This window comes from Buteo buteo, chromosome 15 (assembly GCF_964188355.1).
Source record: "Buteo buteo chromosome 15, bButBut1.hap1.1, whole genome shotgun sequence".
NCBI classification, from domain to species: domain Eukaryota; kingdom Metazoa; phylum Chordata; class Aves; order Accipitriformes; family Accipitridae; genus Buteo; species Buteo buteo.
Window position 1 is genome coordinate 23,557,718 of NC_134185.1, and position 26,030 is coordinate 23,583,747.

Sequence of the window (26,030 nt, forward strand, 5' to 3'; positions counted from 1 at the left end):
CCGCTGGCGCTGCCCGCGTCCCGGCGTCGCGAGTTCCCGCTCTCCCGTGTCCGCCCCCTCCCTCCTTCTTTCCCTCCCTCTTCCCTCCCTCCGTGCCGGCTCGGCGCTCGCCTCGGCCTCCCGCTCCCTCCCCTCGGCCCCGGCCCCGGCGCGGCGGCCCCTATGGCGTACAGTCAGGGCGGCGGCAAGAAGAAAGTCTGCTACTACTATGACGGTGAGCGGGGGGCGGCGTGAGAGTGGCGGCGGTGGTGGTGGTGGGGGGGGTGTGTGTGTGTGTGTGTGGGGAAGCCCCTCGGGGGGGGCCTGCCCCCGGCCCCCGCCATTATGGGCGCCCCTTCCCCCGGCTCTGTGGCGGCCTCGGCCGGGGGTCCCCGCTCCCGCCATCGGCCCTGCGTGCTCTCGGCCCGCCGTGGGGCTGAGCCCCCTGGGGGGGTCGCCGGGTGAGGGGGGAAGGGGCGGTGGGGGGGTGCTGTGGTGGTGGGCTCGGAGCCGGGGAGCTGCCTGGCCTGCCGGGCCCGGCGGGGAGTGCTGTGTCTATTGTTTCCCCCCCCCCCAAAAAAAAAAAAAAAAAAAAAAAAGAAGAAAAGTTGAGACACTCCCCTTCATCCGCTAAGCACGGAGGCGTTGGAGTCGCTGCTGTGTCTAGCTCCTCCCCTGAAAAAAAAAAAAAAAAAAAAGGAAAAAAAAAAAAAGTCTAGGCCATGTGTAGCTCCGGCACCTGGTGGTTCTTGCGCTGAGGCCTCCCCCTCGCCCGGCTTCCACGCCGAGGTCGGGTGTGCGGCAGGGGAACACCCCCCCCCAAAAAAAAAAACCAAACCCCCCAAAAAACCCCACGGACGTGGATTGGAGTGGGGGCTGGGCTTCCACGAGCCTCTCTCTTCTAGCAAAACACGAAAGCTGCGTGCGTAGGTGTTTAATAATAGTGAAATTCGAGTTGCTTGCAGGCCTTCTGGGGTTTGCACGCTCGCCCGGTGAGGACACGGCGACTTGTGATCGGCGTTGTCGGTCACGTCGGAAAAGCGCACGAAGCTTGTCCTCAGTCGCAGATGTTTCCAGCAACTTGTTTGCGGTTCTGTCTGGCCGCAGCAGCGAGAACTTTTCGTTTTCTTCTTGAGTTTGTACTTGTTTTTCCTTTTTTGGGCTGGGAGGGTAAACTCGTTGGTCAGACGAGTTAAGAGATTTGATTATTTTTTTTTTTTTAAATTGCCTCCTATTGTAACAATCCTTTAAGTTGGTGTCTAAGACTGGTATTGGTAGTAGCCAGGAAACGGAGGTTGAGGCTGTTTGGCCGTAGCGCTTTGGTGTTTTCACCATTTTGGAAATGAAGATGAATGGCTAAACCCCCCAAGATATCAAAGGTGTCTGTTGCTGTAGCAAATCTGCCATTCTTTAGAAATGGCAGATCTTGTGGGGGCCTGTCTTGGTTTTTTTACCACACTAAAGGAGGCAGAGTGGTGGTTGCCGCCCCCTTCTCTTTGTTGCTAGCTCTGGTTCTTTGTTCAGCCTAAAGGGGAAAGGAGGCCCCTGTTAGGGATAATTTTGGTGAGGCTGGGATCTTACTTTTCCTAGGGAAGAGGAATCACTTTTCGCCTTGTTGAGAGGAAGGTTGCAGTGAGAGTTTAGTAGCTTTCTCTCTGCAAATGTTTGCATGGTTTTGGTTTTTTTTAATCAGTAAGCTTTTTTCTCCCCCCCCCCCTTTTTTTTTTTTTAAATAAAGTCAGGTGGCTATAGTTTACTAGATATTGATATCTTCAGTTTTTCCGTGATCCCTGGATTTTCATACTTGGTGCTAGTATCAGGCTTCCTTAACAGCCAAAAAGCTATACTAGTGAAGAAGGGGGGAGAAACTGGAGAAGCAAGAAGTTTGGAGGTGGCAGGGTAATGGCGACTTAAAAGCAGTTGCAGCTCATATCTTGCTTGAATATGTAGACTAGGATAAATGCAGTTGACAATAATGTAGAGGAAAGAGTATCTGTTGTAAAAGTGATTAAAAAAATGCTTTCTATGTGACAGAAATGAACAGCTTTGGAATGTTTTTGATGTCCTATTATTACCTCCAAGTTATATAGAGGTGCTATGCCTCCAAGGATGTCGCAACTGAAGTAGATGACCATTTTTTGTCAGAATTGCCCCTCCACACATACTTTCACTCTGTTTCTCTAAAACTATACACTAAAAGTGTTCATAAGTACTAGAACCATATATGCGTATCTTCTGAGATGCAATAAATTCCTACATGCTTTTTGTGAAACTCAGTGTGATTGTCATCTAAAGTTGCTTTTTTAAATTAGCTTGTAGCTTACCAAGTTTTCTTGGAGTTTTCTGATAATTAAGTGTTTTAATAGCCTTCACGCTGTACCCAGAACCAATAAACTTTGGGTAGACGAAGCTTGATTTCATTTTCTGCAGTTAGTTTGTAATAGACTGTCAGCCACATCCAGTTTGCAGAATTTGCATTGCTTGTGATCACACTCAGGTCAGGAATATTGTTTAAGTTTGAGCCAGTATACTATGGGAAGAACTAAAAATGTACAAATTAAAATACTTTAGTCATCTTGTCTGAAATATTTTTAGTAAATACTTCTAGTCTTAATGTATATATGGCTATAGCTTAGCAAAGTCTGCTCCTCACACTGTTTAGAACCATGCTAGATATGGAAGGATATTGTAGCTTTTACTTTAGCCTCTTACCATGTGTCTTCAGGTCATTGCCACAGTCTTGCAGCATGTGGCTCAGGTAGTTCAGTGGCCTCTTCCAAAATAGGTATGTGTTGTACAGTTGCCCATAGCAGTGAGGACGGGACCCAGATGGTCTTTCCAACTCTGTGCTCCTGTACAGCAAAGCACAGTTCTAGAGAATCACGCAGCAACTAGCATGGTTACAGTTAATAAGTGTATTTATTCCATGCCAATGCACTAGCAGTATTGTTTAGATTGCTTCTTGTGCGTAACTTAATGTGGGTGTTCAAAAGGCTCTACCTTCATGAAAAATTTGAGAGATCTGCATCTGAATGTGGTTGGTTCCACCCATAAAGACGAGACCAAACCTGTTTTCAATAGGGCAGTATGCTACTATATTCAGACATTTTTTAAGTACGTTAGCACTTCTAGTTGAAGTTCATTTTATCTGCAGATGTAAACTTTAACCGAAGTGCTTCAGGGAAATTCATCAATGCGTTGCGCAGTGGCTTCCAAATACAGTGGTGGTGTCCAACCTCTGCTCAGGGCTCAAAAGTCAGGACTTTGCTAGTCTTCTGCTGTCTGCTTAATTTTACAAACGAGAACAAAAACTGCAACCCTTCAGATGCTAGTGCAATAATTTTAGGCCTGTTTGAATAGCTGTTTGTTTGATTGATCAGGCATTGATAATCTTTTTTACATTCGTCTTTATGTGAGTTCACCTGTTAGTATTGCAGAAGTCAATCCAAATGTAACTACAGCTATTAAGATTTTTTTCATGTGGTTTCCATTGTAGCATTTAGGTTTCTGCAATTAGTGCAGTTCTGAAGTACCTCATGGTTTCATGGTAACTGTACTTAAAATAAGCAGAAATGCGGTCAGCGTACATAACAATTTATCCCTATCAAAGTTACAAAGCAATGTAACTTACAGTTGCAAAGTATCAGAAAAGATAAGTAAATGTCATATCTTTCCTCTTTGTTCAGGCTGTTAAGACTGTTTTGTAATGGGCTAATTTAAAGTTGTTATTATCTTAGGAGCTAGAGAGACTGACATACTTTTGGGGGGACATAGCAGCTTTTGTTGGTCGGTTGTGTGTTTGTCAGACATAATTGAAGTTCCTTTAGGGCATGTAGCCTCTTGTGTTTTTCTATGTATTAGAATACTTAACATCTGTAGACCTTGCTGAAGTCTCAGATAGAGAAGTGAGTGTCTAAAACTTATGTTCATCAGAGGAATCATGTGGGTTTATTTTTTATTTGATAGCTCTTTTCAGAATTCAGGCAAGTAACTTGTATGAGTTGAAATATAGGGGTTTTTTGTTGTTGTTTTTTGATATATTTGAACACAGAACATGACAGTGTATGTAACAACTTAATTTTCTGGACATTTATTGATATCACATTTTGCATCGTGGTGAACAGTGCAGGACAGTAAACTTGTGCTAGCATTAAATGGGCGCTTGGTTCATCTCTTTTTAGTTAAGGACTCAACTTTTCAGAGATTATGTTGTTAGCGCTCAATGAGAGCCATTTAGCTGATATATTTACTGGTATAAAACTGTAAATTTCAGTCTTTGAAGCCTTGCTGTGAAAGATTAATAGTTTTGCCAACTTTCTGCATATACTACTTTGCATTTTTTCCCTCCACTTCCTCTTTCAGTTACATTCTTTTGCACTTTCCACGTGCACCCACACTGGTGAGCAATATAAAATACGCTCGTAACACTTCTTTAGATTTTTATCTTTGTATTGACAAGTTTAGAATCACGTACTCATACTATCTGTAACATTAGTCTTGTGCGCTTGGCCTCGCTGTACCCATTTCTCATATATACGCATACTCTAGCCAGAGTTAGTCTGGTGCTATGTGCAGTTCCATCAGTGAGGGAGGTGTCCCATCCCCACACACACTAGCTCTTAGTACACCTTGCTTTTCTCCCCAAAGTACTCTGGTAAGGCTGTGATATACGAAGAAGAGAGATATAGGTTTTGGGATCAGTGGATGAAGTGTTTGTACCAGGAAGGGCACCTTCTCCTTCAGTGGGTAAATGAGGAGAGACTTTTGACACCTTTGCCTTCACCACGGGATGATGTCTCCAAGATGGGTCCCCTTTGGGTTGTGATGTTGGCTGGAAATCAAGGTGCTAATGAAGAAAGAGGAACCTCTTGCATACCTTTTCATTCCCCACTCCTGCTAACATACATGTCACAACAGTCCCTTGAAACTTAATGGGCTTTTTGTCTTATGTTTGAGTTTGGGTTTTTTTATGAGTCTAATGCCAAAACCCTTTTTTGTTGGTGGTGCTGAGACCTGAAAGATGTAAATAGTATTGCCTGTTGCTAAAGTGTATTATATTGATATCTATTGTTAGTCATTACTGCTGACCTCTAATGTGGAAGGATCAATATGCTTCTGCCAGATATTCACACACAGATCTTGTATTTGATTAAATGAACTCCCATTACATTTACCAACTTGCCAATTCTTTTAAAAGTTCTCCTTTCTGGTAAAAAATAAAGCAAATTTTTATTAATATATTATTTATTATATTAATATTATTAATTGTTTTTTCTTTAAGTGTACACTGCAGTGTATGGTATATAGAATATGCTTAACTGAATCTGTTTAATTGATCAATTGCAGTATATCGAAGGATATGTTGCAAGTATATTTGGGAAGCTTGTTAATGTGGTGGGTTTTTTGTTTTTTTTTTTCTTTTACATAAGAGAAAACAAGCCTTACATTTTATATAAGGTAGAAAAATCATTCTTAATAGCCTGCTTCCTTATCCATCAGCATTCTGAGTAAAATATCAGTGATGACTATACAAGTTGAAGCAGTTAAAACTGAAATGACCTGTTTAAAAAAAGAAAGGTATGAAATACATACACATTCTTTAAGCCACAAATGCATTTGCAATGAAGTTTCCTCAGAAGCATCAAGTTATTGAAAGTCACTTTTGTCTTAAAAATTTCAAAATTTTAAGCTCTTACTAGCTTGAAGCTTTGTAAGTCTGGGACTTATCAGTAACCACAAAACAAAGTAGGGCTAGTAAATGTTTGGTTTCCATCTTCTAGTCATTAGTTTGAAAGAGCTGTGATAGATCTTTCCTAAACACCAAACTTGGAATGTACTGTTTTGTAAAATGCGAGGAAATGTTTTTGCTGGTGGGAAGGAGTGTGGTTATACTCTCTTAATACCTTTTGCTCTTGACCTGCATGTGACCAAAACTGGAGGCTTGCAATAAGTATCTGCAAGACTCTGGGTCTTAGTAACTGACAAGTGCTAATCTTCCACTTAAATACCCAAGTTAGGAGTGGGTCCAAGTTCTTCAGAGTTCTTAATGCTAAACTTGGTATTTCCATTGTTATGGGATGGCTAAGAGCTAGGTGTTGAGTGATTGTTTTTCACAATAACTTCATCTTACATTAGGTTATATCTGTTTTCCCAAGTGCCCTTACTCTCCTTGTCACTTTGAAAGCTGGAAACTGGATTTGAGAATGCTTTGAGACTTAAAATCTTACTGTTATGCTTGCTTTTCTTGGTAGTTGGTGATGCTACTGCAAGCTGACATTTTCCATTCCTCCTGAGCTGACGCTCACGTTGAAGAGGTGAAACTAAAGCTGTTTCGTAGCGGTGCTTCTTCTTATCTCTGACTAACAAAATTTGTAAAATAGTATGACATTGTGAAAACAGTGTTTCTTTCATTCCCGGTGGACAAGGCAGAGCATGTCAGAGGGTGTGAAAGAAAAGCAAAAATTTCAAGAAGGTAAAGTTCACTAATCCTACCAGGAAATTTGGTCGAAAAGAGGCACTATCACGAAGAGTTGGTATGGAATTTTCCAACTGAAAGCTATTGACAACTGGACATACCTTTTAGGCCTGTCAACGTTTTCGGAAACACACGGACTGCTAGTTCTGTTTAGAATGATCTGTGTCTTGAGAATGTCAGTGTTCAAAGTGGAGGCGTGTATGTTCTAACAGTACCCAAGCTGGGGAGAAAACTTACTAGCCATGATGGCAGCCATTCTTTTCTTAGAAATGAGTGTGAAGTTTTGTCATTTTAATCACGTGTCTAGTTGCTCCCCCATTTGACAGAGCCGGGCTAATCTGGATTATAAGGTTCTGTTAAACTACTGTGGATCTGTAGCAGCAGGTGTCTGGGGAATATTTGTGCATGTGGTTGCAGCAATGGATCTGAAGCTAACTTCTGGAATGTAACTGCTAGAGTTAGTAGTTAAGGGCAGGCTGAGGACAGTATCTTAAAATCAGCTCCTAGAAAATGGCAGGTTTTACTACAGCCTCTGTTGTGGTATAATGTGGCTATGTCATCAGTAATTTTTTACTCCCCTCTTAATTCCAGTTCAGTTTCCCATTACTCTATACTTCAGGTTTGGCCCACTATTTTCTTCACTCTTGATTTGAAACCATGTCTTGTAGGCATCTTTGCTCCCCCACTACTGTCTGCTTGTAGTAAAAGGTGTTAGATTTGGCCACCTTTTTGCCCTCTGCTTCTGACATACAACTTTTTATGGGCAGCTTTCCTCATGGCCTTTTTGAAACAGACAGTAGTCCCTTTATCAGGTTTTCTTGTTTGTTTGTTTGTTTTTTTTCTGGAATCATATCTGCTTGCTTATCTTCTGAGAATGACTCTTAAGTAGCAATGAAAAGTTGTTTTGTAATATGAATAGCTGTTCATTTGTGTAATATTGACAGGTGATATCGGAAACTATTACTATGGACAAGGGCATCCAATGAAACCTCATAGGATCCGAATGACCCACAACTTGCTGCTAAATTATGGCTTATACAGAAAAATGGAAATTTATGTGAGTATAAGCAATAGAATGTCCACTGAAGCATTTTAAGTTATTTTTAAAGGGCTTCAAGTATTGTCACACAAATAAATGGAGGGAAGTGGAAATGGAAATAGAAAATACTTAAATGGTGTATTTGGAACTCTCTTACTTGGAAGTGAAGCAGTATTTTGTGACTGGTGAGGACTGCAGATTGTTGCCCATGTCTGGAAGAAGTGAAGTAGAGCCCCAGTAGAGAATTTTCACCAGTATTTTTATGACTGGGGGGAGTGGGGTGTTGGGCAGACATTGCAGTAACTGCACAAAGAATTAATCAAGTTGTATACTAACAACAGAGTAGCCCTTGCTTTATGTAAAACAGCACTACTACCAGTTTAACTGTTCTCCCTTCAAAGTAGATTTTTTTTTTTGAGTTGTCTGTTTCAGCAAATTGTTAGCTGATTTTGCAGAGCACTCTGATTATTTCTATAACTTGTTCTTGTTATCAGCGACCCCACAAAGCTACTGCGGAGGAAATGACCAAGTACCATAGTGATGAATACATCAAATTTCTCCGATCAATAAGGCCTGACAATATGTCTGAGTACAGCAAGCAAATGCAGAGATGTAAGTGTGAACATTAGGCTAAATCTTTGTGTACGTGCTTTGATGGTTAGCATTGTTTAAAGCTAAATATTCACCAATACAGAGGTATGAACGTGGCTTAATGGTGTGGGTGGGTTAGAGAAACACTGTAACAAGAGTAACACCTGCCTGCCTTTAGATACACTGATTTGGGGACTTTTCTATTAAAAGCAGCCATCTTGGCAAAAGTGTTCTTTAAGCTTATGGAAGGAGTTTTGCCTCCCCTTTCACAGGGTGTATTCTAGATGTGAAATAAAACTTTCTGTAGGCTTAATGCACAGATTGAACTTTAGTTGTCAGCTGTTTGCAGGAGTCTTAAAATCTGTTCTAATGCAAAATCTTTCTGAAAAAGAATGGCCTTTAGAAGAGTAGAGAAGTAAAAATCAATGTGTGAAAATGTGTTTAAGTCAATAAAAGGAGTTATTCCTCTTGGAGGGAGATAGTAAAAATTGTATATTATTCACTGTTCACCCTTTCTGTTAGTTTATTTCTTTAATTACAGCAATAGGCTCAACGTACTATTAGGAATGCAGTTTGACAGCTCTTATATCAATTTAAAAGGCAATATTGTAACCTCTTTATGATGCCTTATTCTCAGCGAATTATTTTTCCAAGTAATTGTGCATTTCTTAACATGACCTATGTTAATCAGCACTACTTCAAAAATCTAAAAATTGTCTAACTTGTTAACGAGGAGACAAAGCTTCCTGTGGAAACTAAAAAGAAAAGAAAAAAAAGGGGGAAAAAAAAGGTAGTTTGGAGTCATCTTAGATTATAAAGACTTTACATTGTTTTCAGTGTTTAAAATTTAGCCTGACAAGAATGAGGTGGGGCAGGGAGCGGAGTAGTCAAAATGCTGAATGAGCTATGCATTGTGTGTATATAGCAATGCTGTTGGAATGGTGTTTTTGACAAGTGATATGTTTCTTACACAGTTAATGTTGGAGAAGATTGTCCTGTATTTGATGGCCTGTTTGAGTTTTGTCAGCTGTCAACTGGAGGCTCTGTTGGTAAGTATAGGTTGTTTGCCAGGTATTTTGTAGCTTTATTACATTTATGTCAGCAACCTAAAACTTTGCTTCAGTTTTAAATATATTATCAAATATAAGGTGGTTTGTTTTTTTTATAAAGAAATAATAATCATATATAAGTTACTGACTGTCAAATCTGAGCTATATCAAGTATCTCAGTATTGGTAAGAGATCAGATCTAGGACCAACTTATTTAGAAAATAAGATACTATTTCATGTAACAGATTTAAAGATCTTCAGAAGTTTCCAACTACATTTCCTTTCATTTTTGTGTATGTCTTTTTACAGCTGGGGCAGTAAAATTGAACCGACAACAGACAGACATGGCTGTTAATTGGGCTGGAGGACTTCACCATGCCAAGAAATCGGAAGCATCTGGTTTCTGTTATGTCAATGATATTGTGCTTGCCATCCTTGAGTTGCTGAAGTAAGTTTATGATGGGAACAAGATAAAATTATAGAAAGTGTCAAATTCAAGTATTTAAATCTTTGAAGATCTGGATTGTAATTACTATTTCAGTGAGTTTTCATAGCCCATGTTGAACTCGTACAGTTTCAATTAAGAAAACTTCAAGCTCTGCCCAGTTTGGCTTCAGCAAGAAGTTTAAAATACAGGCAAGCTGAAAAGATAACTCATAGGAGATGGGTTTAAAACAGATATTTAGAAGTACTTTTCTACACAGAGTATAGTGAACTTCTGGAACTTGCTGCTGCAGGAGGCTGAACGAAGCAGACAGCAACCACAGATTCAAGAAAGAGATTAGACATAATCACAGACAAGAGGTCTGTAAATGGGTGTTAAAGATCCAAGCAGTGATGTACCCTGGAAAACGCCATATGCTGTAATTCTAGATGGTGGGGAAGTACTAGGGTAGCAAACTTCAGAAAACAGACAGGCTTATGTGCTTTCTGTAAATGTTAATCTGTTGCTACTCATGGGGACAGAATAGTGTGCTAGATGGATCACTGCCCTGACCCCTTAGGGCAGTCATTATGCTCACAATCATACAACCATTTGGTTTCTCAATATGCCTGCATGTTTTCTATCACTTCAGTCATTACTAAACCAAACAGGAATATTCAGGGAAGATCATGCACTGAGCTTCTTTGGATTGTTACATGAATTAATGTGGCTGTTATGAATAAATCATGAAATAACAGCTGTGCTGCTGTGACTGCAAAATAAAAAATGAGAGGGGTAATGAAAAAGTGATCATATAATTAACTTCAAGAAGTAATGCTTCACTAAAATTTCAAATCCTGATTGTTACTTGTACTGCTTCAGGGGACTGTATCCCTTCCAATAACACATAAATCTTATTTTATTTACAAAAAATATTCTAGGTATTTGACTCTCGCGAATGGAGCAGCTGAATCTGCTGGTGAGGGATGGGCAAAGCACTGTAGTCTGGAAGTGTTTTTTAAAGATGGAAAAAGTTTCTAAGGACACTAACAAATAGTTAATATTAACATATTAAAACATTCATTTTAATGTACAGCATGTATTCAGGATCTGTTTCTGCAGTCTGACAAAAGTGATAATGATTTTCTGTGGTCCAGTCTTGAATTTTTTAACTTAATATACACGTGAAGGAAGGAAACTTTCAAATAGTTATGGGTTATGTAACCATAGGAAACGGTCCCATTCAGTGTCTTGTTAAGCGAAAAATCTTAGCCCACCTGAGATTATGGCTGCTCAGACTCACATTCTGTAGTGCTATGCAAAGCATGATGAAAATACATCTTCTGATGTTAGTAGACTTTGTTCTTTGCTGAACAACGTAGAATTTAAGGGATACTTAGTGTTGTTGCCAGTGCTCTGAGGCTTCAAACAACTGGTTCCTTTATCCATCTCAAATGAACTGATCTGAAACTTGCAGTATTTAAGGAAATACTAACCAGCAGTGTAATAATTTCATGCTAACAGTAAGCGCAATACACTTGGAAGTAAGAATGTGTCTGTCTTTACAAGTTGCAGAGGTGAAGAAGAAAAGTTGGTAGAAAATAAGTAAATTTATTTTTTGTGGGCTTATGGAACATGGGTTATTTCTGCTCCTGGCACTATGCTGTTTGAAGCATGCACTAAGAGATGTTTTAGTGCAGACTGTGTTGGTAATTAGTGAGAAAGCAGAAAGAAATGCCCTGTGAAAGGGGCAAATTCAGCAGATGTGAACAACAGAAAGTGGTGTGAACAGAAACACAAGGTATAGCTTCTATGTAGTGAGACGACTTGGGGTAAACTAAATGCACTACATACTTAAAATACTTATTTTGATGAAGAAACTTATTTTCATTATTATCCAAACTGAACTGAGAATTCTAAGATCATATATGGTCACTTCAACAAAAATCGTCAAAATGATCGTAATGTTAGATTTCAGGGTTTGGTTGGGTTTTTTTTTTCATTAGGCTTTTCCTTGTTAGGTATCAGTATATTATGAATGTAACATCTAATGATGATTTCTCACATGTTATTTTCTTTCTAGGTATCACCAAAGAGTGTTGTATATTGATATTGATATCCATCATGGTGATGGTGTTGAAGAAGCATTTTATACCACAGATCGTGTCATGACTGTATCATTCCATAAGTATGGTGAATATTTTCCGGGCACAGGGGACCTTAGGGTAAGGTTGAACATGAAAATTAATTAGGTGATAAATAACCTCTTATTCTCTTCGTTGTAGCTACTCTTTCAGTACTAGGTTACAATAACTATGTCCAGTAATAATATACAGCAGTAAGTTTTCAGAAAATACGTTAGTCTAGAGTGATAGATTTGTTCAAGAACCTTAGGGGAAAAAAATACAGGATAGTGGGGAAGTAAATTGTTCACTTCTACATGAAATCAACACCTTAACTTCCAGATAAATTGTCTGAAATTTTAGTTCAAATGTAGAACTAGTTTAGTTCACTCAGATTTTGTCTCTAGGAAGACAGTGTGGTATATTTATAATTATCTGTACATTTCAATTCTGCACGTACAGGGAAAAGTAGCTGTTTGGAGATCACATGGCTTTAAAACTTATTTCAGATCTTAGAATAACTTCATGCCAGAGCTTTAATAGTCGCAAAGCCTTAGTCGCAGCTTGAATTTACTGTGTTCTATTTGCCTAGTAATGCAGTTGGCTTGTTTTTGGAATATTTATTATGTCATAAAGTGTGTTTTGAGTTCTCATGATGCTCACTGCTGAAGAACTTTAACATGCCCCACAGGCGATTGGGTGCTAAGCCTTATAGCTAGCTTGAGGGAAGGAGCATTGGCCTGTGAAGAGTTATCATTTAAGCTGTAGTAGAATCTCTGGCAAAGCTGAGAATGAAAAATAAAATTTTTATATAAATATATAAATAATATAAATATATTTTATATAAATATATAATATATATTTATAATATATAATATATAATATATATAAATATAATATATATAATATATATATATAAATATATAAATAAATATATATATATAAATAAATATATATATATAAATAAAATAAAAATTTTCCTGGCCCTTCATATTAATTTGAAGTTAGTCATTCCTCATGTCAGACTCTTGTCCGTTAGAACAGGAAATTGTTCCACTTGACAACCTGAAAGACTATTTCAAGTATTAGGATTAATATATTCCTAGCTTCAAACTCTTACATTAAACCTCTTTTTATCAGAGGCGCTCCCAGGATAAGTCACTCTTCCAGTATTAGCAACTTTGTGCCTTAAGTTTGTACATACAGTTAGTAATTTTTTAAAAAATTGTAAGCACTTCTAAAAAGTTGACCTACAAAAACACTGCATAGGGAAAGAATTCACTGTTTTCTTACTATCTTGAAATCGATTCAAGAGATGCAGCTATTTGTGTTCCTGCTAATATTCCCAAAATGTGTGCTCCCCAGTGTGCTGATGATACCCAGAGGACACAGGAGTAAATGAAAGTTGAGCTTTAAATCAGTGGGGTGCTAAGCATTGATTTCAGCGTGGTTGTTGGAGCTGAATGTTATTACAGTTGTTACATTCTGTTAAACTCTGTTCTAAATTGGTTTAGGTAGAAATCAGATTAGGCATTGTTTTTATCCATGTGGTTTAACTTGACTGGCCACAAGGTGGTAGTGGTGCTTCAAACAAAAAGCAGCTCAGACCAGGATGTTTATCATGACAAGCTGTTGTTGCTGAATTTGGCTAGAATTTTTTTTAAGGGTTAGATATCTTGTCTTTTTAGAAACAGTGCTTCCCGTTGACAGAGAAGTTTGTGGACTCTTCACCTTATCACACCCAGGACAAAGAATTTAAAGATGATGCAGTTGAAATAAATAGAATAATATTGTATGTTATTGGCTTTTTTTTTAGCACAGTGTCAGTGAAAAACAGTACCTCAGGCATGGTAACTTTTATTCTGTGCTGCTAGCTAGTATTTTGAAATGAGCATTGTCTGCATACAGACTTCAGCAGCCTTTATTGGAATTATTACATCCCCATAGGAAAAAAAACATTAGCTTTTTCCTATCTCCAGAGCTTGCAAAGCTAATTGAACTAAAGGGAGAACTAATTTTCTGAAAAGTCAGTGTTTCTTCTGGAGGCCGGTATTGTACTGCTTGCTTCTGCTCAACTTGATCTACTGTTGTTGGTTATTTACATCAACTTTAACAGCCAGATCTTATCTGTGTTTTTGTCCGTGGGCTCCATTCAAGCTTGTTTCTGTAATTCTTTAGTTACTTGGTCTGGTTTGCTGATCAGGTTACACTTATTTGATGCAGGAACAAATCATGAATCAGCTGATGATTTTGTGACTGCAGCTCAATCAGTGGAGCTGAATCTTGACAGAGGTTGTCTAGTTTAGCTGCATTTATCCATTTTCTACTGAAGGTATTGTGCAGTCTGAACTTCCAGTGTTCTAAATGAGTTATTTGACTTTCTACACATCTTAGATGATAGCATTAATCTTGTCTTATATCATAGAATCATAGAATGGTTTAGGTTCAAAAGGACCTTAGTTCCAACCCCTCTGCCATGGACAGGGACACCTTCCACTACTACAGGTTGCTCAAAGCCCCGTCCAACGTGGCTGCATATATTTATATATATATATGTATGTAGATGGGTCAGTTGAAACTGTAGTGCTATGTACAGGCCCAGGTTCTGTGAGGAAATTTGATGTATTGATGAATGGGCAGCTACCAGAATGCTATATTGTTTCTTTAGTGTTTATAACCAATGCAAGTATCAGTTACAAAGTACATCTGTTGAGTAGCTCAGGCTGGAAAGCAATTACCCTGTTTAGTGAACATTTGGCTTTGGTATGTTTTAGAATGAGATTGATTTAATGATTTTTTTTATTATTTTTTAATTTGTTTTTTTTTTTAATCTGGAAAGCAAGGCACTATTGCCTCACAAAAATCAGCATCTGTAAGCCCAGGTGATTCACTTTGGGAGATTTTGGGTAACCGTAATGCTCCAAATGAGTTGAGTTCAGCAGGGTTCTTCAGTGTTACTAATCTTACAATACTGTGAAATGTTAATAATGTGCTGGAAGAAAAAAATGTCAGCTGTTAACATTGTGTCTATGCTGCATTGGGCCATTCATCCTTGTCCCCATGTCCATCCGTTCTCCCCCCCCCCCCCCCCAATAAAAGATAGTTAGTGGAAGCGACACATTACTGTTGCATTCAGTGCTAAGGAGGCTTTGTTCAGGAAGAGTCAAAAAGGTCTGTGACTCTTTCAATAGCTAGTGTTGAGAAATTTAGTATATATATTGCTGGGTTATCTGACTGGTGACTTGTAGTTTTTTAAGGAAGTTGGACCTGAAGTGTTCTCTTTCGGCCGAGCTGCTATTTGGTAATAGCTTACAGCCAAACTGAACAGATTAAATCTTACTGTCTTCCCCACTGCACCTTTATTAATGGCATAGAACTGCCCTGTAAACTGGATCAGTTTCTGATTATCTTGGTGATGAGCTACAGGGAAGAAATGGAAATGTGTGGGAAGCAGGGCTCTTTAGGTTTTAAGCTGATCATCAAAACAGAAGTGGTTTCAGGGTTTATTCACTCAATTTTTTTGCAAAGAGTTTTTTCTTTTAATACATATGTTGTCTAGGAAAGCTGGTAAGATAGATTACTACAGTTCCTGCCTTGTCACCTGATGGAACTGAGAATAATCTGCGAGTTCGTTTTTTTTTTTGTTTGTTTGTTTAAAAAGTCTCAATTTCTTCAAGGGCACATGTAAGGGGCCTCTGTTTGATTTTCTTCTCTCCCTTTTGCTGCAGCTAGTTCTTCATCCTATGTTTGGAGCAAAGAATATGGTTTTAAAAACCTTCTTAAGTCCAAATCTTCTATACAGCACTGAAAACATGCATATCACCTTGCACTTCTTGGTTTTCTTGCTTGTTTTTGCTTAACTATTTTTACTGGGCTAAACTGATCAGTTATATTTTGTCTTTTGGTCCTCAATATTTGAATTAACTGCAAATTTAGTCTTGGTGTACAACTCCTATGCTCCAAAATGATTTTATGGGAGAATGGGAATCCAGTAAGGTACTTCACTTCTTTTCCTCTTGCAGATGTGAATAATGGTATATATAGCTCAGCAGACTTGTGTAGACTTTTTTCCATGATACCATCATATGGTTCTGTGTTTGTAATAAAGCATTTGTCATCTTTTCTTGTAGGACATTGGTGCTGGAAAAGGCAAATACTATGCTGTCAACTTTCCAATGAGGGATGGTATAGATGATGAATCGTATGGACAGATATTTAAACCAGTGAGTACTTTTTTTTCTTTTTAAGCTCTCTGGAAAGATACTAGTTTTATTACGTGGATTTATTTTCATAATGTCAATTATGACTTGCTGTTTTATATTAATTATAGATTATATCCAAAGTAATGGAGATGTACCAGCCCAGTGCTGTGGTATTACAGTGTGGAGCAGATTCACTATCTGGTGACAGGCTGGGGTGCTTTAATCTTACTGTTAAAGGTAAGCAGAAAAGTGTTTGTTGTCTGTAACTTTTTATTTAATAGAAACCTCTACCCTTCATACTATTTTTCAAGACACTTGCATGATGAGGACTGGAGTCACAAAGATTTTGTTCATTACTATGATTAATCACCTCTTTCTTTGCTATACAGGAATGGCCAAAAGAAACCCAGAAGTTGCCTCTTTCTTTCTGTCCATCTAAAAAAGTTAAGAAGCTTGGTTTTCCATGTTCTTCCTAGCCACTCAAGTGATTCCCTTTCTTCTCTGCACAGGCTTTCTGTAGTTTTAAAGCAACATGCTGGAATTACAGTGACGACAGTCATCGTGCTGCAGCTTACTGTGATGGGCAAATAACAAAACTAGTGGTTCACTTAGTAGGATTACAGATACTAAAGGCCAAACACCTTTTACACCTTGTTGGGTGTAAAATAGGTATTACTGAAATGAGAATACTTACTGCATTGTTAAATTTATAGTGATGTTGTTATGCTGAGGTTTATGTTAACATTCATTTTTACTAACTTTCATAGAATTAGTTTATCTTAGTGTTACTTACTTTTCTACCCTTTTGGGTGATTATCAAAATTGGGGTGAGATGTTAATTTAGCAAACAACATAAATATTAGTATTATTATTAATTTTTAATTATTATTTATGTGATAAAATGTGAATGTATGTTGAACTTTTGCTAAGCCTTGAATCCAGCTTGTTTGAATCTTCATTTTCTGGGTTTTCTTGGTTTTGTGTTAATGAAGCAATTAGAGTCTTGTAGGCAACGAAATGCAGTATAGTATCTGTTGGGTCTGCAGTGTTTCAGGGTTCTTTTCTTGATTTGCACCAGGTGGCAAAGCTACTTCAGTTGCCCATACAGCTCAGATTTTTTTCCATCTTACATATCTTGGAAACCAAGAGAGCTGCTGCCTCCTACAGATGCCTTTCAGTATGCTGTATCTCCCTGGAGTGTGTACTGTCTTGGCACCAGTTCACTCTGTAAGCAAGACTTAGCAACCTCTAATACAGGTTCAAATTTAGAAGTAGAAAGGACCAAGTACTGATTTAGTGTTTTCCCTTCTTCCCCCATTGCATTTGACTGAGAAATTGTCCCTAGATTTGTCACTGTGTGTTGCCATCAGTTATGAAAAGACAAATCACTAAAACATTCTAAGAGCATTTCAGAGCAGCAGCGATAGACCATCACACAAAGTCTCTGAAGACTGGGGTGGATAACGTTTGATGTATTTTGTACATTTCTTATCTGTAGGTCTTGACTTCTTGTGAGGTTGTACTTAGCTCTAGGGGGAGACAGTTCAGTTTTAGTTGAATCAGTTCAGTTCTTACTTGATAAGTGCAACTGCATATGTCTGATTAAATAGTTCACTATATATTTTTCTGTTTAATATATATTTTGCATATATTGTCAACTCTTTTTGTGTTTGACAGGTCATGCTAAATGTGTGGAAGTTGTAAAGACTTTTAACTTGCCATTGCTGATGTTAGGAGGAGGAGGATATACGATTCGTAATGTTGCTCGATGCTGGACATATGAAACTGCTGTTGCCTTAGATTGTGAAATTCCTAATGGTAAATATTAATACCCAAATTAGTATTTTATTAAGGAAATAATCATGGGAGGGTTTAAGTGAACAAATAGCAAATATTTCTATAGCTAACTAATGCATCAGTTTAGAATAAACTACGTGGAAAGTTATTGTTAAGTTTTAGCCAATAAATTTTCAGTAGCTTATGCACTAAAACTTAAGCATTTGGGGCTTTTTTTATGGCTTAGCAAAGGCTTTAAATGATTGGATTGTTTTTTAGAAAATTCAAAACATGTAAAACTTAGGCAATCTTACTTGTCACTATTTTTAATATGAATGTTATCAGTATGATAGAATATATACTGCGTTTTGATCATAACAGTGCAGACCTGTGTAAGTTGGGCACCACGGACATGCTATTCATAAGAAATTAACGAGTATGCAAATGTCCATTTTACATAGTAAAATGTTACTGTTTCTTCATTGTATCTATGACTTAAAAGTAACTGTAGAAGTATATTGACTTCTGCTTTTCCATTTGACTCAATTTTGGCTATATGAGCTATCTTAAAAAAATTTAAAGTCAAAAAAGCAATAGTAGACTTCTTTCGAATAGTTGAATAACGAAGTAATTTCTCTGAGGAAGGTCCCCAAAGATCCTGCACTCCCTTTGCTTTTGGCCAAATATGCTTCTGGACATGTTTTTGGAATTATTTTTTTTTTAAATTGGTATTTGGACTGCTTTGTTGCACATTAATCCCTGGCAGTTTTCATGTTGGACTGCAACTTTTGCTGATAACCTTTTGCTATTCATGTATCTCTTGCTGGATTCATGGTGTTTCCATCTGACTTCAGTGGAATGCTGCTGTCAGTGAGGAAAGAATATTTGGACAGTACCTTTCAAGATGTATATTTTCCATCTTGCACATCAATATATATTCTTTGTCAGTCAAAGCTTTTGAAGAGACAGAAGTATTTCCTTACCTTGAAACTTTTTTTTTCCATTAGCATGGCCCATGTGATGGATATATATTAAGGTTTTTTAATTTTTTTAACATTCCTCTCAACTTTGTGGGTCTCTGTCATCTTTAATCTGTCCTGAGAAATAACAGTGCATTTCTAAATGTTGCAATAGCAACTTGATCTTCCTGTCTCCTTTCTATCCACCTAACAAGATCACTTATCCCATAATAATCATAAATGAAGAAACAAGACAAAGGGTTCAGTCAGAAGTGGATTTTGGAGTTGTATTTTGTAAGGGTTCTACATTTTTTAGATTTCTGTTATTTCATCTGGGAAGATACAGTTATATTCAATATAAAATATTACTGTTTTCTGGGATATTATGTGTTCATTGACTTCATTTTGATAATTAGGTGTTCCAGTCGGGGGACCATTATCTGTGAATACAGAAGCAGGGAAGGGGGGAACGGACAGATGTGGGCAGCACTGAACCACTGTACAGTGCTTACTATGGATATTGAACTAGCTGTCATCTTCAGCCTAGTAGTACATGTTGTATGTTTTACTGAAGGAATATTTTGAATGGCTCACTTAAACCTTTCATACTGGACTAACTTTGGAAAGAGCTATAAGAAATCATCAGTTGATCTTCTATTTTCTGCATAAATAGCATTTTTAATTATTTTATCAAATTTGTTACTTATGTTCCAGTATATGTTCTAACATGATTACAGTAGAACTTCCTCTTGCTTTTCATTGTATTTGTTGTATTTTAATAACAAATTTAAGTTCATCGATTGAATAATTTAGAGGAAAACACTGAAGAGTTCAAGCAGTACTTAAGTATTGCTTACCTGAATGCTTCAGGTTCGATAGTTCTCTAAGTAAAATCCTGTCAAAACTACCGTTGTATATAAAATGTTTTAAATATTTTTTGGGTCACAAAGTTGTCTTTTGTGTTTTGGTTTATAGAGTTGCCATACAACGACTACTTTGAGTATTTCGGACCAGACTTCAAGCTTCATATTAGTCCTTCAAATATGACTAATCAGAATACACCAGAATATATGGAGAAGATCAAGTAAGTAGTGATTACCTTGTATATCAAGTAGGTCATGTGGATCACATTTCTCCAGAGGTTGTTAGGCAGTTTTGAAAACTGTATGCCTTTCTCCGTTACACGCTAAAAATGAGTACTGAATAGATTCGACATATTTTTCATTTCTGTCAGAAGGACTTTTTAGAAGCCTGTTCCTACAACAGTATGTGTGCTTATGAAGTCCTGTGACTACAGATACGAAAATTTTAAGACCCAGCTTGCATTTTTACTTTTTCCCGCAACTAAAGAGATGACAGTTGTACTTGGATTCCCATTCTAATTTTGTAGAAAGTTTATCGCGCCAGGAAAGAAGCTGGTATGCTGTGATGATTAGGATTTCTAATTCTCAGCTTCATGTCTAAATATGAACTGAGATTTGTCATTCTTTGTAGCTGTTGGCTGTAAAAATGAAAAGTCACGTGAGCTTGGACGTACAAAACTGTGCAAAGATAGTGATATGTGTGCAGGTAATTGAGTGACTGTGGTTTGACAATTCCACAAGTTTTGAGAAGTGCTCATTGCCAAGCTATAGCGGGTATGTGTTTTTAGCCTGTGCCACTTTTGATACTTGGTTTATTCCTCCTCACATCCTGAAGTTTTGATTGTAAACAAATATTTTACTTCAGGGATGGAGTAATGCATACATACAATCAATTCCATACTCATATGGTAAGAGATAATTGGTTAGCCTAAAGTACTCTTTGCTTACTGTGGCTTGTCCCTGCTCTAGGTTGGCTGTTAATGGTGCACACAGGAATTCTTTTGGTTACTAGGTGTGGGGGGTTGACCCTGGCTGGATGCCAGGTGCCCACCAAAGCCATTTTATCACTCCCTTCCCCAGCTGGACAGGGGAGAGAAAATATAACAAAGGGCTCATGGGTCGAGATAAGGACAGGGAGAGATCACATGCCAATTACCGTCATGGGCAAAACAGACTTGACTTAGGGAAAATTTTAACTTAATTTATTGCCAATCAACCAGAGTAGGGTAATGAGAAATAAAACCAAATCTTAAACCACCTTCCCTCCACCCCTCCCTTCTTCCCAAGCACAGCTCCCCTCCCAGATTCTCTACCTCCTCCCCTCCAGCGGTGCAGGGGGGACAGGGAATGGAGGTTGGGATCAGTTCATCACACATTGTCTCTGCCACTTCATCCTCCTCACTCTTCCCCTGCCCCATCATGGGGTCCCTCCCACGGGCTGCAGTTCTTCACAAACTGCTCCAGCGTGGGCTCCTCTCTCCACGGGGCCACAGGTCCTGCCAGGAGCCTGCTCCAGCGTGGGCTTCCCATGGGGTCACAGCCTCCTTTGGGCGTCCCCCTGCTCCGGCGTGGGGTCCTCCCCGGACTGCAGGTGGAGATCTGCTCCCCCGTGGACCTCCCTGGGCTGCAGGGGGACAGCCTGCCTCACCATGGTCTTCATCACCACGGGCTGCAGGGGAATCTCTGCTCCAGCACCTGGAGCACCTCCTCCCCTCCTGCACTGACCTGGGGATCTGCAGGGCTGGTGCTCTCACATGTTCTCACTCTTTTTCCAGCTGCAGTTTCTGTGCCGCAGCAACTCTTTTTTTTTTTTTTTTTTTTTTTTTTTTCCCCTTCTTAAATCTGTTATCCCTGAGGCACTACCACCATCGCTGGTGGGCTCAGCCTTGGCCATCGGCGGGTCCGTCTTGGAGCCGACTGGCATTGGCTCTGTTGGATGTGGGGGAAGCTTCCAGCAGCTTCTCACATAAGCCACTCTTGTAGCCCCCCCACTATCAAAACCTTGCCACACAAACCCAATACACTAGGAACAGCTGAATAAAGATATGAAACTATCTGTGTAAGTTTGCCAGTACTGCTATAACCTGCAAAACTGTCAAATTGCAAAATTCACCAAAGCAGTTAAAATACCAATTTTTTAAGTGGTTGGTATATAGACTGTGATTGGTGTTCATAACAGAAACACATAAACCTTTTCATTTGATTGTGATTTAAATTTGTAATAATGTGCAAGGGGGAAAATAACCCCTATTTTTCATTGATGTAATTCTACAAAATTTCTCTCTAGTAATATAGTGCTCCAGCTGGTGATCTGCCAGGCTACTTGCTGTATATTGTGTATTGTTGAGGTTTCGTGATGCAAGTAGGCTGCAAAACTTGCTTGCTTTTTAACACATCCCTGGGCACAGATTGTGTGTTTTCTGTTGACAGAGATACAATCTCACATCCCCATATTAGCACCCACAAGAAGAGCAATGACCCATCATTTCAGAGAATCTTCCTTCAGTTAGTTCTATGCTTTCCCAGAGACCTAACTTTAGGGGACTCCCTGGATTGGCAAAACTGCTTTGCCAGGTCATGTGATTTGAACAGAAGCAAAGACTGTAAGGATTCCAAAAAAATACCAATTGCCCTTTAGCTCTTCAAATTGTACAGAAGTATACTAAAATATTTGTTACAAATGCTGATATTTGACACTTGCCAAACCGTTCTCTCTACTTGGACTTCTTTGGAATGATAGTTTTGAGTGTCCTTCCTGTCCCTGCACGTGGTGCTTTGGAGTGTAGGGTCCATTGCATCAGGTTGCTTAGACAGGAGAGAAATTCTCTCTGTTCTCCCTGAAACAGCCAATTAGGAATCTTATCCAGATGGATTGCTTTTGACCCTGACATTGTTCCTGCATGCAGTTGGGAAGTCTTCATGCTTTAAGTGTCTGACTTTCTAAGAAACTAGAGGACAATTCATTATCCAACTTGATACTGTAGCTTATTATAAACAGACTAATGCTGCCACTTGTTTCAGCCCAGGTGGGCAGTACTTGTGCTGATCCTGTGGGAAACTGATGATTGAAGTTGATTGAAATAAGTGTTTAAAAAGTTCAAAGAAAATGATGTTCACGTACACTGTGGATACTAATGATCTGTTAGAGATAGAAAACTTTCTGAACATGGCATGCTTTTTTTTTTTTTTTAAAGAAACGATGACTTTAAAGCAAAGCAGGTTAACTTTGAATGCGGAGTTTTCAGAATTTAATACAAAATTCAAGGAAATTCCACTTCTGTGTAGCAATAACTTTCCTTGTTCGTTACCTGCAGGCAACGCTTATTTGAAAACTTGCGCATGTTACCTCATGCACCTGGTGTACAGATGCAGGCCATTCCTGAAGATGCTGTTCATGAAGACAGTGGAGATGAGGATGGAGAAGATCCAGACAAACGCATTTCTAGTAAGAAATACGTTTTCATGATAGAGCATGTCCAGGTAGAGTCTTTTTAGATTTAATTGTTCAGAACTTTAGTCCTAGTAGTGCAGTATTGGAAGACTGGCAGTTCTGTTTCCTGAGGAAAAATTGTGCTACTCGTCTGCCAGTTTGGTCGTCTTAAGGTGGCATCTGTGCACAAGTCTGAACCTGTTAAAGGGGTCTAAAGAAGTGCTGAAAGAACGTGGGTTTTTGCATCTTATGAAACTATCTGGCTATTTCAAATCTAAAATAGATACTCCAGAAGTCTCAGATGAATTTCTACTAAAGGAATACAGGACTTGGCTTCTGTCTTTTGCTAGTCACAAAAAAAAGTAACGTTCTCCCTTGATGTAAAGTGAGATACTGTCTTTTCAAAAAAATTCTTTTATTTCCTTTTTTTGTTGAGAGAGGGAGGTTTTCCATACTTGCAACACTACCCGTTACTTCACTTTAGTACCGTTAGCCTTTGTATGGACAATGAGTTGCTCTTCACCTATAGCTATGAGTTTCCTGCTACGTTTAACCTTTTTTTGATGTGATTGGAATAATTCTGTAAGCTTTTACTGGTGCACTGTCCATTTTCTGAACTGTTGAAACAATAATGTTTTCTCCTGTGATTTAGTTTTCAGTATTTGAAATTCATCTGACACATGTTAAAATACTCCCACCCTCCCCTGCGTTTCTGTAAGGCTATTTTTGGAAGTCATTGTGAGAGTCCCAGAGTATCTTGAAAGATAGTATTTTTATCCATAATTTAGTTCTTCAGCATTAAATGATTATAGTATGTTATTACTCATTCTTAACTCGATAGTTCTTCTTTATTAGGCCTATTGTAGTTGGACTTTATGCTCAAATAATTTCATAACTCTGAATCCTAGTTCGAGCATCTGATAAGCGCATAGCCTGTGATGAAGAATTTTCTGATTCTGAAGATGAGGGGGAAGGTGGACGACGAAATGTTGCAGATCATAAGAAAGGAGCAAAGAAAGCCAGGATAGAGGAAGACAAAAAAGAGACGGAGGACAAAAAAGCAGGTAGGACTCTGGTGTGATTTCATCCTATATTTTAGAACTGCAAATGTCAGTTCTCCCTGGAGAAAGATGCATTTTCTGTTAACAGTTAATTAGCTGTTGAGATTATGATTTATTTTTTCCATCATATTTAAAGCATATATTTTAAATTAATCAGTTTCAAGATACAGCTATTCACACTAGAATAGTATTTTCAGCCTAGGGTTATTGTTGCTTCTTCACAAGCTTGAAGTCTTAGAGCCAGGGATTTGTATAGCTTAATGAAAATAGGGATAAAAAAGGTTCTTGCTTTAAATATGTTAGACAAAGAGTTTGTTCTCTGAAAGAGAAGCTGGAGAGAGTTCTGGGGATAGTGTAATTCCAAGGACTCTTGACTTTTCCAAGAACAGGCTACATCTTAGGGCTACAAAGACTACCGCAAGGAGCTCAGGGGAAATCCAGGTCTCATTACTGCATACCATCATTATGGCCAGTTAAGAGAGACTTGCCTTGAGGTATTTTGAATCACTTGGCATTGTGCCCAGATCACTCCTTTGCATGGATGCATTTAACACTGTATGTTAATATGTAACCAGTGAGGATTTCTTTTAAAAGCTAGTTCCCCCTGGCTCGGAGTGTATACAAAAAAATATACCTAGGTCATGCTTTTTTCCTTCTGAAGTATTTTAAGGTTTTCTTGCATCTTTTGGTATATTTAAGATCTTGGTTTTTTTCAGATGTTAAGGAGGAGGATAAATCCAAGGACAGCAGTGGTGAAAAGACAGACGCCAAAGGGTAAACACTAATAAATAATGCATGTCACCTTTTTGAAGTGTGTATTAAATCAATACTTTATAATATTGGAAATTCTGTAGAAATCACTTTCAATTCCTCATAATACTAAATATTTTAAACTCATGACAGTAATTCAAAATTGCATTTCTAAAACAGTTAATACAAAAAATGAAACAACTTAACAGTTTATTTTTGCCTTTGTACAGAGCAAAATCAGAACAGCTCAGCAATCCTTGAACAAAAGATAGCCTCTCATCAGTTGCAGAACATAATACTAGAGTTGGAGAATACCTAAAAGAAGAAAAGTTTTCGTATTGAGAGAGACTGCTGATTTCATTTTGTACTATTTGGCATGGACCGTATTTATTTTCAAACGGCTTTGTTCTGGTTTTTGGCAAGTTGTATTGTGAGTTTTCTAATTATGAGGCAGAAATTCCTTTCTTCACCATGCTTTATGTAATAGTATTTAAAAATGGATGTGAGTTATTATGTTAAATGTCTAAACTGATCTATTAAAGTAATTTGCCTTTCCTGAGCTGATTTTACCTTTTTTGTAATTTTATCTTTATTAAAAAAAAAAAAAAATTGTACTTGGTTGTCTTTTTGTCCATCATTGAACTACAAAGAGGAAAAACTCCATATAAATTCAGCAGACTTATCTGTGCATAACTAGTGGATTTAAACAGACAGCTGGTGAACACACAAGTCAAACTGTGTTGCTTTCATTGACTCCACAGATTTCAGTGGCTTCTGCATGGGGTGCAAACAGATGTACAGGAATATGAGTACGTGCGATTTGAACAGGCTGAATAAATGGGTGAAGAGATGTTGGAATAAGATGGTTGTATGAACTTGTGTTTTAAAGTAAAGGTTTAAAACTCTGCAGTCACATGCCTTGTACTGTCCAAGAACCTTTCCCACTATCAGAATCTACCCAAAAGACCAATTCATTTGCTGTTCATGAAATTTCTACATGGTTGTCTTTCAAAGCTTGCAAGATAAGGAGTGAATGTTTGGATTTAACTTCTAACCCATTCTGATTTTTTACAACTATGAGCAATGTAAAACTTTGTCACCCTTAAAAAGAAGTTAGTTCTGGTGCCTGAATTGAAACAGAGACCTGAGTGCACAAGTTCCTTTTTTTCCTTTCTCAATCTACAACAGTTGTCTTATAGGTTGATGTTTAATGAAATGCACAAGCTTTCATATCAAGATTTCGGGGCAGTGAGCACAGAAGTTTGCATAACTGCATTGCTACCCAATCTTTTTGGGGGTTTCTGGGGGG

General features: G+C 38.3%; 1 protein-coding gene across 1 annotated transcript; it reads left to right on the top strand.

The window, feature by feature from the left end:
• On the top strand, positions 1-25,280 carry HDAC2 (histone deacetylase 2). The gene is made up of 14 exons (XM_075046769.1): positions 1-214; positions 7,399-7,511; positions 7,988-8,105; positions 9,059-9,133; positions 9,443-9,581; positions 11,641-11,782; positions 15,811-15,903; positions 16,011-16,119; positions 17,560-17,700; positions 19,593-19,701; positions 22,795-22,925; positions 23,819-23,974; positions 24,688-24,745; positions 24,952-25,280. Exons 1-14 carry the CDS (start codon positions 163-165, stop codon positions 24,980-24,982), a joined length of 1,467 nt encoding a protein of 488 aa, XP_074902870.1. The 5' UTR covers positions 1-162; the 3' UTR covers positions 24,983-25,280.
• The last annotated feature ends 750 nt before the right edge of the window (positions 25,281-26,030 follow it).

What these genes read in the sequence shown, in the direction of transcription:
- HDAC2 (XM_075046769.1), top strand. Translation starts at nt 163, where the DNA reads ATGGCGTACAGTCAGGGCGGCGGCAAGAAGAAAGTCTGCTACTACTAT. An exon ending in ATGGACAGATATTTAAACCA is followed by an intron (nt 15,904 to 16,010) that starts GTGAGTACTTTT and finishes TATTAATTATAG; the next exon opens with ATTATATCCAAAGTAATGGA. An exon ending in GAAAAGACAGACGCCAAAGG is followed by an intron (nt 24,746 to 24,951) that starts GTAAACACTAAT and finishes GCCTTTGTACAG; the next exon opens with AGCAAAATCAGAACAGCTCA.